Source organism: Sinohyriopsis cumingii, chromosome 17, assembly GCF_028554795.1.
Source record: "Sinohyriopsis cumingii isolate HCF-2022 chromosome 17, ASM2855479v2, whole genome shotgun sequence".
NCBI classification, from domain to species: domain Eukaryota; kingdom Metazoa; phylum Mollusca; class Bivalvia; order Unionida; family Unionidae; genus Sinohyriopsis; species Sinohyriopsis cumingii.
In genome coordinates, this window is record NC_142977.1 from 96,106,608 (window position 1) to 96,129,820 (window position 23,213).

The 23,213-nt window shown below is 34.1% G+C and overlaps 1 protein-coding gene across 2 annotated transcripts in view; it reads right to left on the minus strand.

The window, feature by feature from the left end:
- The window catches only part of LOC149779479 (uncharacterized), a 122,532-nt gene extending 108,054 nt beyond the window's left edge, over positions 1-14,478 (minus strand). For both annotated transcript variants that reach the window (XM_089940169.1, XM_089940168.1), the window contains exons 1-6: positions 14,322-14,478; positions 10,311-10,431; positions 7,675-7,766; positions 5,124-5,175; positions 651-725; positions 59-232 (exon numbers count right to left, since the gene is read on the minus strand). In XM_089940169.1, coding sequence (XP_089796295.1) covers positions 59-232; positions 651-725; positions 5,124-5,175; positions 7,675-7,766; positions 10,311-10,431; positions 14,322-14,437 — 630 coding nt within the window. In that variant the 5' untranslated portion in view covers positions 14,438-14,478. The remainder of the gene's footprint in view (positions 1-58; positions 233-650; positions 726-5,123; positions 5,176-7,674; positions 7,767-10,310; positions 10,432-14,321) is intronic.
- Between the last annotated feature and the right edge of the window lie 8,735 nt (positions 14,479-23,213).

The following is a 23,213-nucleotide window of genomic DNA, read 5'->3' on the forward strand; positions in this document are numbered from 1 at the left end:
AGTCCCAGTTTTCTTGCAGTCCTGAGCACTGAAAGAGAACATCAATGACCGTACTTACACTGTCATGAACGCTAGGTTCCTTCTGGTACTGAGCCAACTGCATCCTCAGCATCTGTATAACGTTCTCATTCCGCTGGACTGTGGCCTGCAGCTCTTTGTATTTCTCCTCGATACGGTCGGCATCACTCTCATGCTTCTTCTTCTCATGGCGAATCTTACGCTCTAGGTTTTTCTTCAGGGGAGATAAAGATCATTTGATGAAAAGATAAACTGATTATTTTTTAAAAAAAGACCATGGAATCTAGCTGATTATGATCTGTCCAAATATTCATAGATGACAACTTACAATAAAGATCACTGATTGGCTAGTTAATGGTAACAACAGTTTTTGCATTGATAATAAAAGCTGAATATTATGTCTATGATGTAATAACACTGACACTTTAAGACTGTAGTTGAACTGAAAGTGATATTCATTTATAAGTGAAGAAAGATAGCAATTTGTATTACAAATTAACTTTTAGCCTGTTATGCTTCTAGGAAAACAATAATACACTTTGAAAATTTACTACTTTTAGATAAAACGTGAAGCCATGATCAACATATTTACTTCATAATTTCACCTCAATTTTGGCAGTAATGTTACTTACACTGTAAAGAACAGCTACCCTGGCAATAGCATCTGACAACTGTTGTCGAAAGGCTCTTCTCAAGGTTCCCACTCTCTAAAGAATTTTAAAAAAGCTGTTATTTGTCTTTATATTACCAAGGTGTTTCATATAAAACTACTTATTTATAAGTCGATTCCAACTGAAAACAACATAGACCCTGATCTGCTCTTGCATAATGCACTGGTAGATCAGGGTTAATGTTGTTTGTTCTACTACTTATTCCTAACATACTGCATAGACCCAGAACTGCTGGCACTTTATACAATGGCAAATCTGGATCTAGGTATTGTACAGTTGGGTCTGACTTATAATTCTGTATATACGGTCTAGCAACAGTTACAGAAAGTGACATTATTGACAAAACTAACTATATAAACACAAAATTTCTAAGCATAAAAAAAAAACTCCAGTTAATTCTATAACTGAAGGAAACCTTGATTTAAATTCCTCGCCTCTAGACAATTAGCATTTATTTGAATACCTGGTATAGTCACTTTCGGACGTCAATGACAGACAGTCAATTTCGTTTTATACATGTAATTTTATTACATCATTTTTGTGACCATAGCTTCCTTGCCAAATTCACTAAAATTATATGCTCTCTATAAATTTATGATTAAAAGTATGTTAAATTTATTGTATTCAAAAGTTTGGAAGTTAGGATTCCAAAATATTAAATTAAAATCACTCGTCTTGAAAGAAATATAAATAAATTAAAAAAAGGAAAAGAATGCTTATATCAGTGCAATATGGACTGAAAAGCAACATGTAATATAAACCTTTTATTTTAAAGAAAATTAATTCTTGTGCAGTTATAAAAGTATTTTATTGAGCCAGTATAAAAGTATTTCATTGAGCAGGTATAAAAACTATTTTATTGAGCAGGTTTTAAAGTATTTTTCATGAGTGGGTTTAAAGAATTTTATAGAGCAGGTATAAAAGTATTATTTTGAACAGGTATAAAGGCATTTTACTGCGAAGGTATACAAGTATTTTCATGGGCAGGTATTAATGCATATTCTTGAGCAGGTATAAAAGTATTTTCATAAGCAGATATAATAGTATGTACCCAGTCACAGTCTACAAACAGTCATATATATTAAGTAAACAAACCTCAGAAATCATTAGAATGTTGAATATACCATATATACAGTACTTGCCTATAAGATGGATCAAGTGCCCACCAAGATATACTGTCCCACAATATACCAACTGATCTGGATCTCTGCAGTTTGCTAGGAGTAATTTGAAAAACAAAATACACCAAAACTGTTCTGCTAGTGCATTATGTGGTGGCAGATCAAGGTCTATGTTATTTGTAGTTGGACTTGACTTGTACATGAGTAATAAGATAAACAGCATATAGAATGACCTAATTAACAAAATGAAAGGCATCTGCAAAATCAATTGCAGACAAGTCATTCAAACTCTGTCCAATTCTCAAAGAACAAGTAAAATGAATAAAGCCAGTCTTTGAAGGATGAAATAGCCAAATGACTGCTGAGTACAATGGGGATGTATTATCCCCATACATGCATAGGGGAATATGAGTACAATGGGGATGTATTATCCCCATACATGCATAAGGGAATATGAGTACAATGGGGATGTATTATCCCCATACATGCATAGGGGAATATGAGCACAATGGGGATGTATTATCCCCATACATGCATAGGGGAATATGAGCACAATGGGGATGTATTATCCCCATACATGCATAGGGGAATATGAGTACAATGGGGATATATTATCCCCATACATGCATAGGGGAATATGATGGTACTATCCATATCTCTTTATTATCTAAACTGATGTTTAGAAATTTAGCTTCCCATGTTGTAATTGCCTGTGATAGGGATATAATTTTCAGCCCTTCCCCTAGGTCTCTGGGAGAGGGGCATGATTTTGGGGCCTCCACCTGGGAAAGGTTAGAATATTATTTGTAATCAAGGTCCAATTTTTGTGGATTTCACTGTACCAGTTGCTACATACCATAAATATAACAACCCAAAGAATAATTATTTCATACATACCGGTAATCCATTTCTCATATTGCTAAGATTTATGAACCATGCAAAATATTTCTCTTTGCAAAACCCCCAAAAAACTGACAAAATAAATAAACTGGCAAATGGAACAAAAAATGCAATTAAATTCATGTACAGTAAATTACTGAGTTACATTTTAAAATAGTTTTTAATTACACCTTATACATAACTTGCATTCATTGTAATAGGACCCGCAACATGTATTAAGGAATTGGGGTTTTGACACCTAGGTCATGATCTGAGATGGCACGGGTGAGGTTGTGGGTAAATTGTAATTAAATGTGTAAGAATTTGTCATTGCACTTGTAGCAAGCAGATTTTATTTCTTTTTTATTCTCCAGCGTATTGGCTAACAATTTGTAAAACAGATTCAAGTGGCATATTTCTTGCTGGACCCCATGCAATGACAGCAGTTTCCATTTTATGTTCTGCTGTGTTCTGTGAATATTCATATAGTAAAATGGCAAATTTTAAAGTTGGATTTGAACTCTGTTCATCTTCAATGGAAAACGGCCATCCTTACCAGTTGACTATGCAGGTGTCTAAGAAAAACTTCAAATTTCTTGGTCATAATGTTATCAGTGTCTATTGATGGTAGTGAGAAAGTACAATATTATTTCACCCCAGGGAATTATCAAGATTACTTCCCTCAGAAATCCAGTAATTGATGGCCTAACATAAAATAAGATTAATTCATAGCTTGGAAGCTTCCACAACCCTATAACTATCATATTAAAGTACAATAAAAAAAGTGAAAAAGAAACAACAAAAAAATAACTAGATCTTCTTTGTAATAGCATGTTTCAGACTGTACTGGATCATCACCTTTAACTGTGTTCACTGAATATCATTTTTGGCCTGGAAGTGCCTGTGGCATGTCCATGGGAAAGGCAGAAAGGCACTTTTCCCCTATTTCTTAAGTAAATGTTTTGGGCAACTGTTTTACGTGTGACTCGTCACTCACATTCAAAATTTCAGTATGTAAATATTGGGAATATTGGACACAGGTAAAAAACCTGTTATAACATGATTCATTATAATGTGATTCCACTTATAATGCAATGGCAGCAAGTCTCCGATTTTTTAATTTAAGGTGACCTCTCTTTTTAACATCCTAATAACCTGCTATCAGAAAAGCCGATTATTCATATTCCTAGCATATTTTTAATCCCAGCACCGATTTTAATGTTGCCTGAACTTCACCATGCACCATTTCTGCCATATTGGCATGTATACAATTCAAAACTGAATTATATTTTATGTCTGATGAAACCCAGCGAACAAAATAAATGATATATGATCAAGAGGTTAATTGACACTCAGATGACACTGAAATTTCAATGCACATTTTCTATGGGGATGTTTTTCAAAAAATGTGTTAATGCGATCCTGCTTATATCACAATGTTATTCTTTGGACCCCAAGCACTATAACAGGTTTTACCTGTATTTGTTGTTATCATTTACTAAACTGAGATGCACACTAATCATAAGAAAGCATATTTGTGACCCACTGCATGAAAGAAAAAAACATTCAAGGTCCGAGTATGACAATAATTGATGATCATCGCCACAGTGTTTAAATTTGCCTTTATCTGTAAAAGATTTTACAAAAAAACACCTTGCCAGTTATACTACTTTAAGAATGCTAAACAAAACATTTTGTAATTTTGCACGAAAGAATCAAAGTCTATGGCACCTATTTAGTTAAGTGAATCTTTTCCACCACACGTACAGGGTGACAGTGAAGAAGTTGCCATTTAAGAAGTTGCCATTTACACAAAATATGGAAAAATAAATGTGTGTACATTATTATTTTAGCTAGATCATTATTTAAATGTATGCTTGAGTGATTTTAAGTAGGTTAAAATCACTTAGTGAATTAGCGTGAATTCATTTTCTGAATGATAATTATTGTCTAAAATGGCTGCTGTAGGCTGCTAAAAGCTTGAGATTTGTAATTATTCATTAGATTCCGGTTTTATCCAAATGATACCCCCATACTCCACCATTTTCCCCACTAGCAGCCCATCAAAATCCCAATAATTTCCGTGTTTTTCAGGTGGTATTCTGCTGGCACGCAACAAATCCTGTAGTTTTTCCCATTGGGATCCTGGCTTATTCCTGATAGAATCCCCACTAGATGACAAAAAATCCTGTCAATTTTCCTGATGCAATCCTATCCTGCCAGGAGGCCTAAAATTCTTTATTTTGGTGACATCTGTGTTTTTTTTCTCCTAGTGATATTCCACTTAGCTTCCAGAAATATCAAATGATCATTGTTTGGTCAGCCTGATACCACCTTGGATCAAACACAAATTTTCTATGGAGATCCAGTCATGTACAATTTCTTAGAAAGACTAAATTCTCTAGGCAGAAGCTTTATGAAGGTGAACATTTACCTCATCATGCATTTTTTCCAGCTCTGCAACACGCTCATTGATTCGGCAATATCTGAAGGAAAAATATGGACAAAAATTGAACAGCAAATAGTAGTGGATCCCTCTTGTAGTCAACTTCATTTTCTTAGATGTTTTGCTTACAACAACAAAAACAACAACCACACTGACAAAAACATTGAAAGACTTAAGAAGAGTGCTCTTTTATCATTTGTGCTTGAATAAATATACATGTACTATATATACATTTAACAAGATTTTATTCAGATCTACTGCATTGTCTAAAAGATATGGTTATTAACTTCAACAGGTGTTGTTACCTCCATTGCAAATTTACTTCCCATGATTTTACCCACAATGCATTTCATTTTCAGGTAGCAAATTCTCTGATGCAAATAGTCAATTGCTACACAAGTCAATATAAATACATCAAAGATGTTGGCATTGTAAAGGCCATGTATATAATCATTTAAACTGCTAACCATCTTTAATTTGTAACAAAATTAAAGCCATTGTGAATTTTCATAATTCATATTTAATAGGTAAGCAATCCAACATTTATCACCAATACTTAAAAAAGATTTCAGAATAGGAAATGCTTGGATAAAGTCATTCAATTATTCAATCATTACTCACTAATTTATGGGGCATCAATTTTCAGTAGATATTTTATTTAATTATTTATTTCTTTAATTGCAATTTATTGTTTATAGTTTAATTCAATAAAATATTACATCAATAAGTGTATGCAATTTGATGCAGTAATAATAATAATAATAATAATAATTGTTTTTCTTGTAAGATATACTGAAGTAAGAACTAATCAGACTGTGACACGGAAGATGGACAATTGCATGGGTAAAATACCATCTCTCAATGTAGTGTAATCAAACTGTGACAGGGAAGATTGATAAATGCATAAATAAAATATCCCTTCTCAAATAAGTAGTGTTGTCAGACTGTGATAGGGAAGATGCACAATTTCACAGATAAAATATCCCATCTCAAAGTAGTGTAACCAGGCTGTGACAGGGAAGATGGGCAAATGCATGAATAAAATAGCCCTTTTCAAAGTAATATAACCAGATTGTGATATGGAAGATCGACAAATACATGGAAAGAAGAGCCCTTCTCAAAGTAGTGTACCAGACTGTGACAAGGAAGATGGACAAATGCATAGATAAAATACCCATTCTCAAAGTAGTGTACCAGACTGTGACATGTAAGATGGACATATGCATGAATAAAATACCCATTCTCAAAGTAGTGTACCAGACTGTGACATGTAAGATGGACATATGCATAGATAAAATACCCATTCTCAAAGTAGTGTACCAGACTGTGACATGTAAGATGGACATATGCATGGATAAAATACCATTCTCAAAGTAGTGTACCAGACTGTGACATGTAAGATGGACATATGCATGGATAAAATACCCATTCTCAAAGTAGTGTACCAGACTGTGACATGTAAGATGGACATATGCATGGATAAAATACCCATTCTCAAAGTAGTGTACCAGACTGTGACATGTGAGATGGACATACGCACAGATAAAATACCCATTTTCAAAGTAGTGTACCAGACTGTGACATGTAAGATGGACATATGCATGGATAAAATACCCATTCTCAAAGTAGTGTACCAGACTGTGACATGTAAGATGGACATACGCACAGATAAAATACCCATTTTCAAAGTAGTGTACCAGACTGTGACATGTAAGATGGACATATGCATGGATAAAATACCCATTCTCAAAGTAGTGTACCAGACTGTGACATGTAAGATGGACATATGCATGGATAAAATACCCATTCTCAAAGTAGTGTACCAGACTGTGACATGTAAGATGGACATATGCATGGATAAAATACCCATTCTCAAAGTAGTGTACCAGACTGTGACATGTAAGATGGACATATGCATGGATAAAATACCCATTCTCAAAGTAGTGTACCAGACTGTGACATGTAAGATGGACATATTCATGGATAAAATACCCATTCTCAAAGTAGTGTACCAGACTGTGACATGTAAGATGGACATATGCATGGATAAAATACCCATCCTCAAAGTAGTGTACCAGACTGTGACATGTAAGATGGACATACGCACAGATAAAATACCCATTTTCAAAGTAGTGTACCAGACTGTGACATGTAAGATGGACATATGCATGGATAAAATACCCATTCTCAAAGTAGTGTACCAGACTGTGACATGTAAGATGGACATACGCACAGATAAAATACCCATTTTCAAAGTAGTGTACCAGACTGTGACATGTAAGATGGACATATGCATGGATAAAATACCCATTCTCAAAGTAGTGTACCAGACTGTGACATGTAAGATGGACATATGCATGGATAAAATACCCATTCTCAAAGTAGTGTAACCAGACTGTGACATGTAAGATGTATAAATGCATGGATAAAAAAGTCCTTCTCAAAGTAGTCTGATAAAAATAAAAACGTTTTAACCAATTGCATTAGACCAAATTCTGCATAGAAGCATCCTTACATATGTATGACTGGTTCTACTCACAGTTCCAGTGACTTTTCCTTGAGTTTGACTTCATAATCTGCTTGCATGACATGCTTAGTAAAGTTGATGTCCCTTCTTAATTTAGCTACATCCTGAAAATAGAATGAGATCAGATAGTTGTTTTATCATACAAATGCTTGTAATGACAGCATCATAATCTGTGTCTCATACATTGTGTACATCCAGATATGAAATGCTATAGATTACTTTTAGAAATGATGGAGACGAATGAAAAATGCTGCATATTTGTTTGTTCAAAATGAAACTCACTGACATCATTTAAAGTGTTAAACCTATTCAAATTTAAGAAAATATTAATTTATTAACTTCCAATAATAAGAATATATATACAGTAGAACCTGTCTTGAAAGACCTCCCTTCTGCCGCATTAATATGGTCTCTCATGACAGGTGGTCTCTCATGACAGGTCACAACACTATATAACCATTAAATCTGTGCAAGACTGCTCTGGTGGCCTAATGGTTTGAGTGTCCGCCTTGGATATGGGAGGTTGTGGGTTCAATCCCCGGCTGAGTCATGCCAAAGACTTACAAAAATGGTACTAACAGCTTCCTCGCTTGGCGCTCAGCATTAAGAAGTTAGTGTTAGGACTGGTTGGCTTGGTGTCAGGATAATGTGTCTGGGTGGGACATCATGCTACATGTCTGCGGCATGATGTCCCAGTGCTAGATATCACTATAAGCTGCCACACTGCAGACATAATAGCAATATGACTGAAAAATTGTTAAAGCTACGTTAAAAATCCAAAACACATCACATCACAAATCTGTGCAAGAGAACCTGGTCTTTCAAGACAGGTGGTTTCATAGCAGTGGTCTCACAAGACAGGTTTTACTATATATATATATATATATATATATATATATATATATATATATATATATATATATATATATATATATATATATATAGTGTTTCTTGCTTCACATCCACTTCTCCCTGTTGAGCTCTCATTTTTCCCTGTTGTGTCCAAAAGAAGAAGTCACTTATTCCTAAAATTCAAGTCTAGCTTGATCCCTGTTTAACTGTGTATCACATCATATCACTGTGCATGTTTATTATACACATTATTATACACTCATTTTTTTCTCTGCTAACTTTGCATTGTCAGAATTGTTCAGTATTTTACAATACTGAACTTGTGCACAATTATATATTGCACTCATACAGGAACTACTTTCTTTTTTAAACAAACAATGGATGCAGATGCCAGCAATTTTGATTTGTAAACAAATCATGTACACTCACATAGTAGGCAGTTTATGATTTGGTTGATTAAATTTGTTTCTGAATGAACCAAAGCAGATGTTGTAGTGTAAGCCTTAATCTAATTAGCTTTGTAATATCACTTGACAGTAAAAGTAATCAGATATTCCACACTGGATTAGAACTGATACACACCAACAGCTGGTTTATGTTATACATTCACTAGGGTTTGTGCTCCATGGGAAATATACTCTCAGGGCAGTCTTTACTCCCCTTCCTAAGCTGTATTGATGTTGATACAATGTTTTGAATTTAGGCAGGCGATAGACACCAGAATTCATAAAATTGCTGGTCTCCTACAAAGAACATGCATAGACAAGGCATAAACGTGTCTTCTTTAGCTGGTAATAACAATGGCCAAAAATATACTTACTATTTTACATCCTGAATTTCGTCAAAATGTATTTTCTTAGTTCTGCAAATCCAAATGACATAAACCATGTCACGGGTTCCCAAGCTTGATTACACATTTTGAAATTGTATTGTAATTTTGACTATATTCCAAATGCAATTACATCCTCCTTACTGCACTCAGAATGAAATAAACATTATATTATATAGCGTCTTTTCGATAATTGCAATTTAAATACTTCATATTTTTCCCACATTATGATTTTAACATTCAATGACAGAACAGAAACACACCTGTAGATATCAACACGCTACTCCGTCGCAGCTGAAATCGGATGTACTTCATGTAGAATTGGTATAGATAAAACCAGTGCATAATCACTAAATTTCATAGAAACTACAAAAATACCAAAATCTATTCATTCCTGATAAAATGGAAAAGTTGTTGCAATGTGCATTCATTCACAATATGACTCCAAATTTCAATTTTAAGTATACCAAAAAACACCATTTTCTTTCGAAAGTTATGTCTAGCACGTGATTAAATTCAAATTTATATGGGCGGAGTTATGTGCGCATTAATAATGTTGTTGTTGTGTAATGATGAATTTGCGCTTGTATATTTAGTTTGGAATATGGCAAACATTCAGTTACTTTGTTTCTTGTAGTGTTTTTTTTGTTGATATAATTAAGCCTTAAGTAGAATAAGAAAATGAGCATATAATAAAAAGGTTACTGCATTTGTATGGGAAAATATGAAATCGTTTTGCTGGATGGATATACTGCACTCCCAAGGTTGTGCAGTATTTCCATCTGAAAAACTTGTTCATATTTTCCCATACAAGTGCAGTAACCTATAATTACTGTATATCACAAAATATCACTGTGGTTTCTGAGGCCCTTTAAAAATATATTGACTAAAATGGATGTAAATTAAGATATTGGTCTGGCAATGAAGAACTCTCTTCAGAGTATGCTTTACAATACTAAGTTATTACCTGAAGAAGGACTTGGAGGACTTCTGTCATCTCCTTGAGGTTCACAATCTCTGTAAGGTCAGTCTGTGAGGTGCGGTCCTGGCTGAAGAAGCCCACCTTGTGATGGTCAGCAAGATTGGGCCTGAAATATGATATACATGTAAGTACCATTTCATACACAGTATCAGGGGACAGTATTTCATTCTGAATCCATTCCAATTTTGTGTCTTTGAAATTATTAGGGCAAATCAGTCATTCACAGTGGTCCTTATAAAAAAGGCCACAGTTTCTGCAATGTAACGTCAGCTTCACCAAAGGATCGTGACAATAATATCTACATATAATTGACAATACTATCTACATACAATTTTGGTGCAGATTAAGATGTTACATATACTTGGACACCCTATTAACATGGTATGCCCATTTCTGTAGACACCCTATTAACATGGTATGCCCATTTCTGTAGACACCCTATTAACATGGTATGCCCATTTCTGTAGACACCCTATCATCATGGCATGCCCATTTCTGTAGACACCCTATTAACATGGTATGCCCATTTCTGTAGACACCCTATCATCATGGCATGCCCATTTGTGCAGAATTTCAAAACTGTGCAATTATGAACACTGCATATTGTATATATTTGGGCACTTGTAAACACAAAATGGAGGTCCAGCTGATGCAGGTCTAGTTGTTATCTTTATACCTAAATCTGTTCTATCTTTTTCAAAAAGATGTACAACTTGCTTAGAGCTACACTTTATCATACAGTAATGTAATGTATCTGACCCCTCACCAATTTATTATTTTTGTTACACATGACTGACATAGAACTTCTCTGCAAATTAACAATAGATTCTCAGCCTAATTTAATAGTACCATAAATGTAAGACAGGTTAAGGTATCATGAGAAAAATTATTACTGAAATTGTGGGGCTGAAAAAACATATGAATAGAGTTTTGGCCACATAGTTCTCTATAAAAGAAATAAGATGATACCTTAACCAGTCTTACATTGATAGTACTATTAGATTAGGCCTACAAGCAGAAAATAATTCCCATTACCCTGGCCCAGTTTTAGACAGAAACATAACATGTATCATCAATTAAAAGATCTAGTGAATGATCAAACCAATGACAATTTGCATTTATTTCAAATGCAATAAGTTCATTCAAAACAAATTCCAATTTATTGTATTGACAAAAGTATTGTTTATCTTTGAATTATTGTTGCAAAGTTATGCCACATTTTTTCATCACATGGTAAATAAATGTGTTTTTTTCTAAACCTCACAACCTGCTTGGCAAGAATTGTTCAACAGTGTAACATAATTTTCCATAGAAAAAGGATTCATCTGTCTAAAGACAGTACATGTGAACAAAGATTAAAATGGGGTAATAATATAAAAGAAAATGTACACATATATACCATTTTGGCTTGTGCTTTATACACTTTTTTTTCAAAGCAATGTCATAACTGACCATTCTCAAAAGTATGCATCTCTCAATGACATCTACATATTTATGAATGAACAGAGAGATCAGCATAAGACAGATCGGGAGATTTGCAAAATTAGGTGATCAGTTTCTTCTTTAAAAAGAGGAATGTCATTCATGTACCTGATTTTCTGCATGCAAATGGATACAAAAACAACTGTTCAACAAGTTTCCATTGTTGTAATATGCACATCATCTCATCAAAAATCAATCCTATCACAAAAACCTGTTGCCATTCATACTCTCTTTATATCTATTACAGTGGTCCCCTCTTATATGACCACCCCTTCTGCACCAGGAAAGTGGCCTTATCAGATGGGTGGTCTTTCCAGAGGGGGGGGGCTATATTTGTGAGATGTGTATACATGTTATGTGTATATAGTAGAAAAGTTACTTATACACTTAAAGCAGTTAATATCTTCATTTAAAAGTAGCATTAATTGTTAAAATATTCTTCTTGTCTTAAAAACAGAGTTATTTCAAGGTAACATAAATTAATAGTTCTTATTCTTAGGCATGAAATGTGAGTGGGGTATTGTTGGCATGCACATTACAAAACCATTCAAAAACATTATATAAATCTTGGTACATATATGTTGTTTCATATTTAAAATAATTCTCTTTCCATTTCCTCCATTTTCCCACTGCTACAGAATATTCTCCTTATTTTTTACAATCTTGTTTACTTGAGTCTTCCAACAAAATTTTTGGGCAAGTGAACTCTCCCTATTGTCGTCAAGTTGAATTACTTATACTTTTCTTCCAAAGTATTATTTATTTGTTGACATGATGACATGTCTAAGTTTTGCAATGAATTTATTTCTAATTGCACAATACTGCAATTTAATTTTGCAGACAAAATGTTTGCAAACGAAATGACTTTTTCTAAAGGAAGTGATACATGTACTGCCACATGATTTTTTGGTCTTTGTTTGGTACTCTGTTTTGTTCAAGGTTAATTTCTCTGCATTTGTTAATCCACAAAATCTATATCTAGCCTATCTGACCATGTTATGATCTTGACAATTACGTCTGGTCATAATTGTCAATTACAACAACAACAAAAAAATCCACTGGGTGAAGCCCAAAACTCTATCAAAACATTGCTGACCGCATTTCCTTAAACAATGGCATTAATAATATAATAATAATCTTAGTGGTACATGTACTTTAGCCAACACTTCTTTAAGTTACGAAAACCTGACATCTGGAAACAGACATTGTGAAATATAATTGGAATACCTACCTTACCTTACAGTAATTAAATATTAGTTTTGGCCACATATAATGTGGCCACTTGTGAGGGGTAAATTTGACATATTTACACTGGTCACATTAGAGGGGTGGCCTTTCTTGAGGAGTACTTTTGAACACAAACACAAACTCGCCAGTGCCAAGGGATTTTGGCCATAAAGAGTTAGTTGCACTGGTCAGGGGCCGTTCATGAGGGGGACCAATGAACATGCACTTTTATCAATTCTATTATCATTGCCTGGATTACATAGAGAATTTAACACTTAGGAGATGTTGTATTTTTACTGGATCCACATTTCCTCTTGCGTCAGCCTGAACTGTCTCCATCAGTATCAGTATCACCGTCAATATTGTTGTTGTCATCATTATGATTATTATTATTATCTCATAACAAGCTTAAGCAGAAAAGGACCAGTTTCCATTGTCGAAATTCAATACTATTTAAGAAGGAAAAATACCCACAATCAATGTGCATGTACTGAATTCTTTATTCATAGTTCTTGTTAAGTTATAGCATATATTCAACTAAAAACAGTTTTAAATAGCAAAAAAGATATTCATCTATCATAAAACATTCACATTTTCACTGAGTATCAAGGGTAAATGCTTTAGCTGATTTTCAGCAAGCAAACTAACCCTGCCAACAGAATGAAAGGGAAGTAAATTGTATTATGCTGCTGGAAATTAGCAACAAAACTGTCTTGCTCTGCTTAAGGCAATTCACAGACACGTGATCACAGGCAGTCTTTACAGAAATATACTACACTGGAAATAATGTGTGAAAATAAATTTTAAATATTTGTCATTTTTCAGTAATAATTTTGTGTAAGCAGGAGATTTCACTGAGTGAAATGAGGGGCATCTTATCTTGGGATGAAAACCTTAATGGAGGTTCACATTTATATACATCATTACCACAACATTTGTTTCCCTTGTCAACTTTGATCTATCTCTATCTATATATCTATGATCCAAGTTGACAGAAACATTTGTGGCAAATCCTGTTATTACTGGTTGTACTGGCGACTTGATAATCTACAAATTAAAAATGTAATCACATAAACTCAATATGCAACTTCGCCTGATCCTGAAGTTTCTGCTCGGCTATGGCATACTGAAAAGCAGAGAACGTCGAAACACAAAATGTACTAAGTGTGTCCCTCGAAAATACATAACTTTAATTCAAGCTGTCAATCACGAGAGACAAGCGGAAAATAACCATGTTTAGGAGTCATATCTTCGTTTAAATAATAAAAAAATGTTTTGATATGTTACCTGAATAAATCAACATCACTTTCGTATGATCCATACGTATTTAGAATATGATCCTGAAGGTCCTGCTCGGCTATGGCATACTCCGAGCCCGTAGGCTCTTTGACTAGGAGCGCCATTTTGTTGCTATCAACAAGTATGGTGTCGCTGCAAGAACATTTCCGGGGACATAATCCACCATAAACGGTTCGAATGTCACAGAACTGTTTTCATTCCTCCTGTTCTATATGGAGCGATATTTGACACACTTTCATTTAAAATTAATATGGTTGTCACATAAATGAATATATATATTGTTTATTTATTATTTGGATTAAATACGTGTACTCGCGTTTCGTTTCTGTGTACAGCGTTACCCGAGGGCGGTTAATGTATATCGTATATTATTTCCAAATGATGAGTTCGGTTCATCCCATGCCGCACGAGCAAAGTGCTTATATATGGCTACATGGCCTGTGTATAAATTACCTCATCGTAGTAAAACAACACTTTACGAGGAATCTTGTCACTGAGTAGTCCACTTTATGACACGCGATCTCCAGCTGTAGAGGTATACGAGTTAAATATTATTTTCCTATTCGTATTATATGATATAATTGCTTTAGTAGTACATTTAACTTGTATTTTCAGTAATTCCGACTTGTGTCGTATCATGACATGTTTTAGCCTGTTTCCTAGTTTATCTGTATGTAGCTTAACAGAACGAGTATATTCGCAATAATGTTGTATTTATTAAGGAAGAGAAGGTGTTACGTTAAGTACTATAAGATTCTTATCAGACACAGGTTCACTTTTGAACCTGAATATCACCTTGTACAGTAGTCCCGATATTATAATTTGTATAAAATAATCAACACAAGTTTACAGTACATAACGTCATTACGTGCTGTTATACATGACCGTGTCATGTGCAGTACACGGATTTGGATATTATATTTTCATTTGACTGATTGGTGATTGATTGATCGATAGCCGGTGACTGGTGAATGCCGTTTGCAGTGCTGAATGAGTGAAGGAGGGACGGAGTGATAAGTATGCTGTGTCTCCGTATATGTACCTTATTGTAGGTGTTGTTTAGCCGTTGTGCTAATTTGGGTTGCATTATACCCAGTGTGCTGCTGTTGGGGTTGACGTTGGCCCAGAAGAAGATAAAGGTCATCACGTGGTGAAAAACCAAGGCTTTCTGGACCAACGGGTCTGCAAAGAACAAGAGATTTTACGGATTTTTAGGCAGACCAGGAGGGACAGACCGTTTGTGGTGGCTCTTCAACCATTCGACAGAGCGTTGGGTCTGAGAAGACCTTTCGAATTTGTTAGACTCCGCAAGAAATGTGTCCCAATGCATCATATCATATTTCACTATTCGAGTGAAAACGTGCCATATTTCACTATTTGAGTGAAAACGTGTCATATTTCATAGATGAAAACGTGTCATATTTCATTATCTGAGTGAACTATATCATTTTCGTGTGGAAATTGTCAATGTTTACGTATTATCATTTTTCCATTGTTTGCGTGGAATCACTTTGAATCATTAATCATTGTATCTTTTTACTCTTTAAAGTTTGTTTTCTTGTATATCAGTTCACATTTCATTTAAATCGCAACACATTATCAGATTGGTGCATATTTTGTTAAATATCCAATATTTGGATGTTATCGGTGCACGAATAAAGTCTTTTTTTAAATTGAATCTTTTCATGAATAAACATTGTATTTTCGTCACTATCATAAGCGTTCGTTATAATCCGACCCCAACCCGGTTATCTTTTTACAGTAGTAATAAACTTTATCCATATCTTCTCAACATTTTCCAAAATAATCGTGCTCGTTCTAATTAGACCATTCCCACGTATGTCACAAGCAGAAATGCCATGCATAGATGATCTCAAATGGGTAATGATTTAATACTGAATTTATGAAACGAGTCGAATAGTGTAAAGACAACAAGCTTTGTTAAATTTAACAAATTAATTTCCCTAGAATACAAAGTAAGAAGTTAGAAAAAAGAACTTACGGTATTGAGAATTAAATCCAAAAATATTCCAAGAATTAGACAAAAGTCCTAGTAATAAAAAGTCATGAATGAAAATGAGTTCTTCAAGTCCAGGTGAGATCCAAAATTGAAGGCGATGACGTGTCGGTCATGGCCTGCTAAGTACTGATGTGTCAACAGTCTCTTGCTGAATCACAGATATATTATTCCAAGTTTGAATTCAGTATAAATTCCAATGAATGTCTTTATCCAATAATTGTCAGAGCACCTTTGTATTTCCAGAGAAAATAATCACTTGAATTCAATAATTTGAAGAAAGTAAAATTCCGCCCAAACTGGTCACAACATAATATAACTGAAAGTACTTGAGTTTAAAGGACGATTGGTAAAATCCTCAGTCACAAAATAATAGTTCTGTTTGACATCAGTTCACAATTAGCATTTTCTAAAAACAACCATTACCTAATGGAAAATATCCTTCTAGAATGATCTAATAAGCCTAGTTTATTTACAACACAGTAGCCTACAAAATTCACTTAGGAATCTCCAAAACCCTGACCCTGATCAACATATTTACTCCTTGTTTACCTGAATAATAATCCTGATAATAAGATCATACACATAGAGAATAATGAAGCTATTATTAGTTGTTTACATAAATGAAATAAATATTTAAAAAAAGTCAATCAGGACTAGCAGAATTTCGGAAAAGGTCAAGTCCAGCATACAATGTTACATTACAATAACATGTAATGGAATACAAAAAAACATTAAAACTAACAAACAAACAAATTAAATATACACAATTATACATAAAGGGGTGTAAATTAGCCATACTGAAGGAGACGAGATCAATTACTTATCGCGAGTAGATTCCAAAAATGGAGGCCAAAAAATGTGAATTGAAAACAAACAAAAATTCCAGAAATCCGGGTTACAAAAGTGTTTCCACGATCGCAGCCAAATCAAGAAAGGGAATACAGCGCAATAATTTCATGGGCTTATTTGGACCAATCAGAATCGCATCACATAAAATTATATATTTTAACGTGAGGCAATATCAAAAATATGAAACTGCACATACTGTAGGAAAACTATATCTACGTTGTGATAATGAGTTGAATGCAACTGATGCTGGAGATGCTGACCATCTATTAGCGCTAGCCTTAAAATTAACATCACGGCTTTGCCACATCATGGCAACATGTAACGATATGGCGACAGTGATAAGAAGTGATAAAGCTGAAGCTTCAAAAATGTGGCGACATTTCACATATTTGATCAAATTACCAACAGAGGACCAACTATTTATTTACTTTGGGTGGGAGAAAGGGCTTTTGATATTCTTTTTCTAAATTTCCGGCCTTCAAATAGCATGAAAAACATGAATGGTCAAAGTTATAGATAAAACAACCTTTGATATGCACTATATTAGTTAATTTAAAATTACTTTTAGATTAAAGAACAAAATTATATTCTGTCAGGAAGAAAATCTTAGCCCTCTTCTCGGAAAATAAATGGATGGTTAGATTTATTTTAATGCGTCTGAAAACTGGAAAATACTATTTGTTTGGCTAAATTTGAACCAATAGGCCCACCCTCACCCCGATGCAGTCTCATTATTTCTGACAACGAAACTTTACTTCAAAAGGACCAGTCACATGGCTGTTTTATGAAGGCATGACCACGATACAATAGGTCTTCCCAAAATGTCGCTGTCAGTAAGATATACTGAGGCGGAATCAAGAAACAAATTATTAAGGGACGACCATTTAATATTTTTAGGATAGGGCTGAAAAAAAAATGGTTTGAGATAGAAAAACAAACATATCCTAGTTGGTAAAACAAACATCCCCTCCAGCTACCTCCTCTGGAAGAACTGATATGCTGAAAGAATGAACGGTCAGTCCCTAATAGAGATAAGGACAGAAAGTCTGTTTTCTGATCGGTCTATTTGCGTAAGTTTCACAACATATTCGAGATATTCAAAGAGTGTCAAGCACATATTTCCAGTAGGCTTTTGCAGTAAGTTCAGTGCAAGTTTACAAAATTTGCCAGAAAAAAAAGCAGCACATTCATTTTTTATATATAAATACAGACAGAAAATTGTTTTCTGCATTTATCTATTTGTATCTTGTATTATATTTTCCTAAGACTCAAACGATTAACTTAACAAGAATACGGTATAGCAGTAACAAAAAAAGGAAATAACAGAAATAACACAAAAGATAGACGAAAATAGATGAAAATATGGGTGAATGTATAATCAGGAGTAAAGAGACCATTTATAATTTGTATGCAATGACGTACAGTATAAAATCAAACCGTAAGAAGATAGATATTACCAACTGGCAAAAATGAGCGTAATGATGCAATACAAATATAAGAAAGGATACCAAGGAATATGGTAATCAAGAAATGATATCACGATAATGTACTGCTGAATTAGATAAATAGATGAACTAATAAGGGAAGATTTAATTAATATTTAGCAAACTTTTACAACCGAAACAGGTGCATTCTTCATTCAAATGGATAGACGTCAGACATAGAAGTAAAAGTACAGACATTGAAAACTGAATTAAACATGGAAATGGCTGCAAATAGTACTGGTAGCATAAAGTAAAGCATTGAAAGAAGAACTAGAAAAATACAAAATGGAGATGGATGACAAAACCAAGCTAATATCGAGAATTTCATTGCTTTGGGAACTTCATGCTTCAGATCAGCTCCATGAGGTCTGTCAATTGCAAATGATAAACAGATAGGGCGCTGGTGTTTTCTTTTAAAAATCGTTTTAAATAAGCTGCTATCCGCGTATAAATATGGAACATTTAGAAAACTAATCCAACACGAAGAACACGCATAAATTAAATCACAACCAATGCATTTGGAAAGTTTTTATACTGCATTTTGGCTAATAACAACAACACTAGCAACAACAGAAAACAGCACAATTTTGGATATCTGCATATAGTTTCCATGCAATGTTTGAAATAACTAAAATGTGCAAATGAAAGAACCTTATAATATAAGTATGCATGCGTTTGGTGTATTAAATTGTGGACAGACAAAAATTTCTACTTGATTTGATTAAAACAGAATATGCATACTCCTTAGTCTTTTGTTTTCATGAACCTTTATGAAGATCAAAACTGATTGAAGAAATTACATTTTAGAGACAAACATAATTGGGATAGATAATGATGACAAAAATGATACATTGCTCGAGTTTCATATTAGTGTCACTCTTCTTTCAAGACTCGCTGAATATATAATTTCGTCATGGTTCTTAACACTGAACTCTTAATATAGATTGAATTTTGAACAGTGACGTACTAAGGGTAAATGTAGCCCGGGTTGGCGAATATAGCCCAAAGGAGGCTTGGCGCTCAAGACCTCTGTCGCCCGGAACAACCACCCAGTTTTGTCTCCATTCCACCCTCGCGTTAGTATGCAGCTGATATTGAATACAGTCTCTCTGAATATGGCCTCTGCGAATCATGATTACAAAATTACGCGATTTCCGGTTGTATACGGTATGTAAATGCTCTGTAAAGTGAGACAGTGAGGTCAGTCAAAATTAGTCAAGTTCTGAAACTAGAACCTTATAAAAGTGCGCGAAAAATTAAACTCTTTCAGACTTAACAAAGTAGTTCATGAAGTACACTTGAAAGCATGGAATGGTTGATGACTTTAGATGAAGGTTTACTTTCAATTTTCTCTAAGTGTCGGATTCGAACGCAAAAAATCTACGTGTCCTTCGTTTACTTGCGAAAAACAAGATTATCGATAACAAAGTATATCAACGTGCTTCCTTAAGCAATAAATAAAACAATAATTTCCCATGAATACTCGCAATAAAACCGCAAAAATATAGGAAATAATTTCCCAAACAATAAAACCGCAAAAGTATAGGGATTTTGAGGAAAATAAACGCGGTTGTAGTTATCATGAATTCAAAAAATATAAATCCAATTAACGTTTGAGCCCGAGTTTAGCCTGTATAGCCTTTATTTTTAATACATGATGTCACTCACCATAACATGTACACACATATACATTTTTCGTTAAGAGATTTAGCAATAAAAAGTGGTTTTAACTTGGAGAGAAGTCACAATATTGAGCACGGACACAGAACAATGTACTCTTAATTGAGAAATGAAAATATAAAAGTCTTACCTTCCTATTTGCCATATCTACCTCACTTATACTCTTTCTTTATATATACAATAAGCTTCGTCTGGACCCGAGAGTAATATCGTAGCCTTTAATTATTTACAGTATTTGGAAAGCTTGAAGCAAACAAGCTGGATTGGTTACGGCTGACAATCAGTGTTTGAATTTTATGACCTATATCTGAATATCTCAAGTAAACCACTGACTTGTTAAGAACGTTCTTGAGACTCACTATATCTGCAATAAAGAGACAGTTACAGAGCTACATTAGGTTATAAAAACGCGATTGTGCCATTGTAAATCACTATGTTAAACTCAAGTGCTTAGTTGTCCATAGTATCATTTGTTTTAAATGTTGCCAATAAAGAGCAGGTCTAAAGCAGCATTGGTTGACTCTCTACTGTATTCGATGAGAAAGCATGTCCAACGCAACTTTCTTTTCACATATCACAAGCCTACATTTACAAAGTATGTAATTTTGATATTCTTTGAACTCCATAAATGGTTATGTTATTTAAACGCTTGGTTCATATTACAAGTTGTAGTAGACTATCAGTATCAACTCCATTTTACAAAATACTCGTCTCAGTTCTACTATACAAACATTCACATTTATTGTTGGGGAGGATGTTTTCACACAGTGCAGTTAAATAAAAATAAAGGCACGTTTAACTCTTTCACAAACGTACATATACATAAATACACACACTTTAAGCATCACATACGAACACATAACTACCACCACCAAGAGCATCAACAATGACAACTATATCAGCATAAACACGACTACACTTCTATGGGACTTCCAGGTGAATAAAGTTGCACATTTTCTCAACCAGAGTAACTGATGCATTTTACATGAGTTCTCAAAAACATTCAATAAATCAGTTTTTCAATGCTTGCGTCAATGCACGTCTGGCAAACAGAGACCACATCGAGTAACCAGTATGTTCTAGTACGGGAAGGTGGGTTCAATGGATTAATTTGTTCGGGGTTTAGTTTGGCATTTTACATTTTTTTTTTGCACATTCGGGTTATTTTGTGTCGAGGAAATTGGAATAAGGACATACAACCGTAGCTGACACGGGTATATTCGAACCCGCACCCTTTTGGTTGCAAGTCCAGCACGCTAACTATTATGTCACTGTTGATTTTGCTTCCGTTAGTCGCCTCTTATGACAAGCGGTAGAGCTCATCGAGCATAATCGATATGCCTGAGCCAGCAAGGGGTTGATTAATTTGAGAAGTCGAGTAGATAACTCAACATATACTGCAACCCACCCTCAACATATGATGTGATGCAAAAACGTATATGTTTGATTCTTTACATATAATAATTGTGTCATAATTCTGCATTCAATTGGGTTAAAATAGGTGTCGTAAACTTCGCGAAAACATTTTATTTTGAAATTGAGATACCACAACTTTTAAAATCGTTCTAATTTGGGTGTAATAAACAGTAATAAACACTGATATGGTATCCTATCTTGTTCATATTCAATATATTCCCGCGAACATATATATATATATATATATATATATATATATATATATATATATATATATATATATATATATGACTTCCTATTATTTATGACATGTTTTTAGTTTTATTTGGAAACACAAATATTTACAGTCGGATTAAAATCGCACTGTTTATTGTGAGTCTTGTAAATTGAAATTTACATGGGATTGATAAGATAGACGTTTAGGTTTACCTTGACATCGGAGTATTACATGATAATCAGTACTAGTTTACCATACGAAACGAAAACGAATTTCAAATTATATTTAGCAGATAAATTAATGATGACTGGTTTTCAACTAATCTTTCATGGGAACTCTCATTTATACACAGTGCACTTAAGTTTGCCGAAACATGTCAATTAGGTCATGATACCATGTATGTCAATTTATCACACCACACCCATGAAAGAAAAATGAAAGAAAACTAAAAAGTCAGAACATTAATATTATGTATTTTGTAGTAAAAAATACATTTTAAATCGGATAATTGCTTTCATTCAAGTAAATCAAAAGAAGAATTTGTTATCTATTCATCCACGAAAAATAGGAAATCTATAACCCACAATGACATAATTTTCGTCGCTTGCTATTCCACTTAAAAAATTTCTGTGCATCTAAACACTAAAAAAACTGTCATCAAACCTCCTTGAAACTGCATCCTCGATGCTGACGACGTGTTTTGCGTATTTGCATTAGAGCACACGCGCATAATGTAGTGACGCTACTGGATGCAATAACCTTCAGTATAGATTTGGGGTGGATAGGTAAAACGATGTCGACGATAGAATAGAAACATTCTAGATATGGTTTTTTTTGTGCATAGTATCATTCGTATAGTTCAATTGCTTACAATCTGGATGTTGTGATGTCATGTTATCTTCATCGTCTGATTCGTCGGAATATTTGGCTTACCGAGTTATTGCCCGATGAGTGCACAGTTATTGAATAGCTTCTTGTCAGGCCATTCTTCTCATGATGGAGTAAGTTTGTTTACACTTAGTGGTTGACGTTGTAACCATTCATCATTTGATTTCATGGTTGCCAGGATTTATATAACATAAAATGGATCTGTCATCGGAGAGTAATTGGGCACATTGTTTGGCCTTTCCAATTTTGACAAAATCTTAGGTTTTGCTTCTCTCTAATTGAGAGGACACTACCCTACCCCCATTTAGCAAGGGTTTTACCTCTAT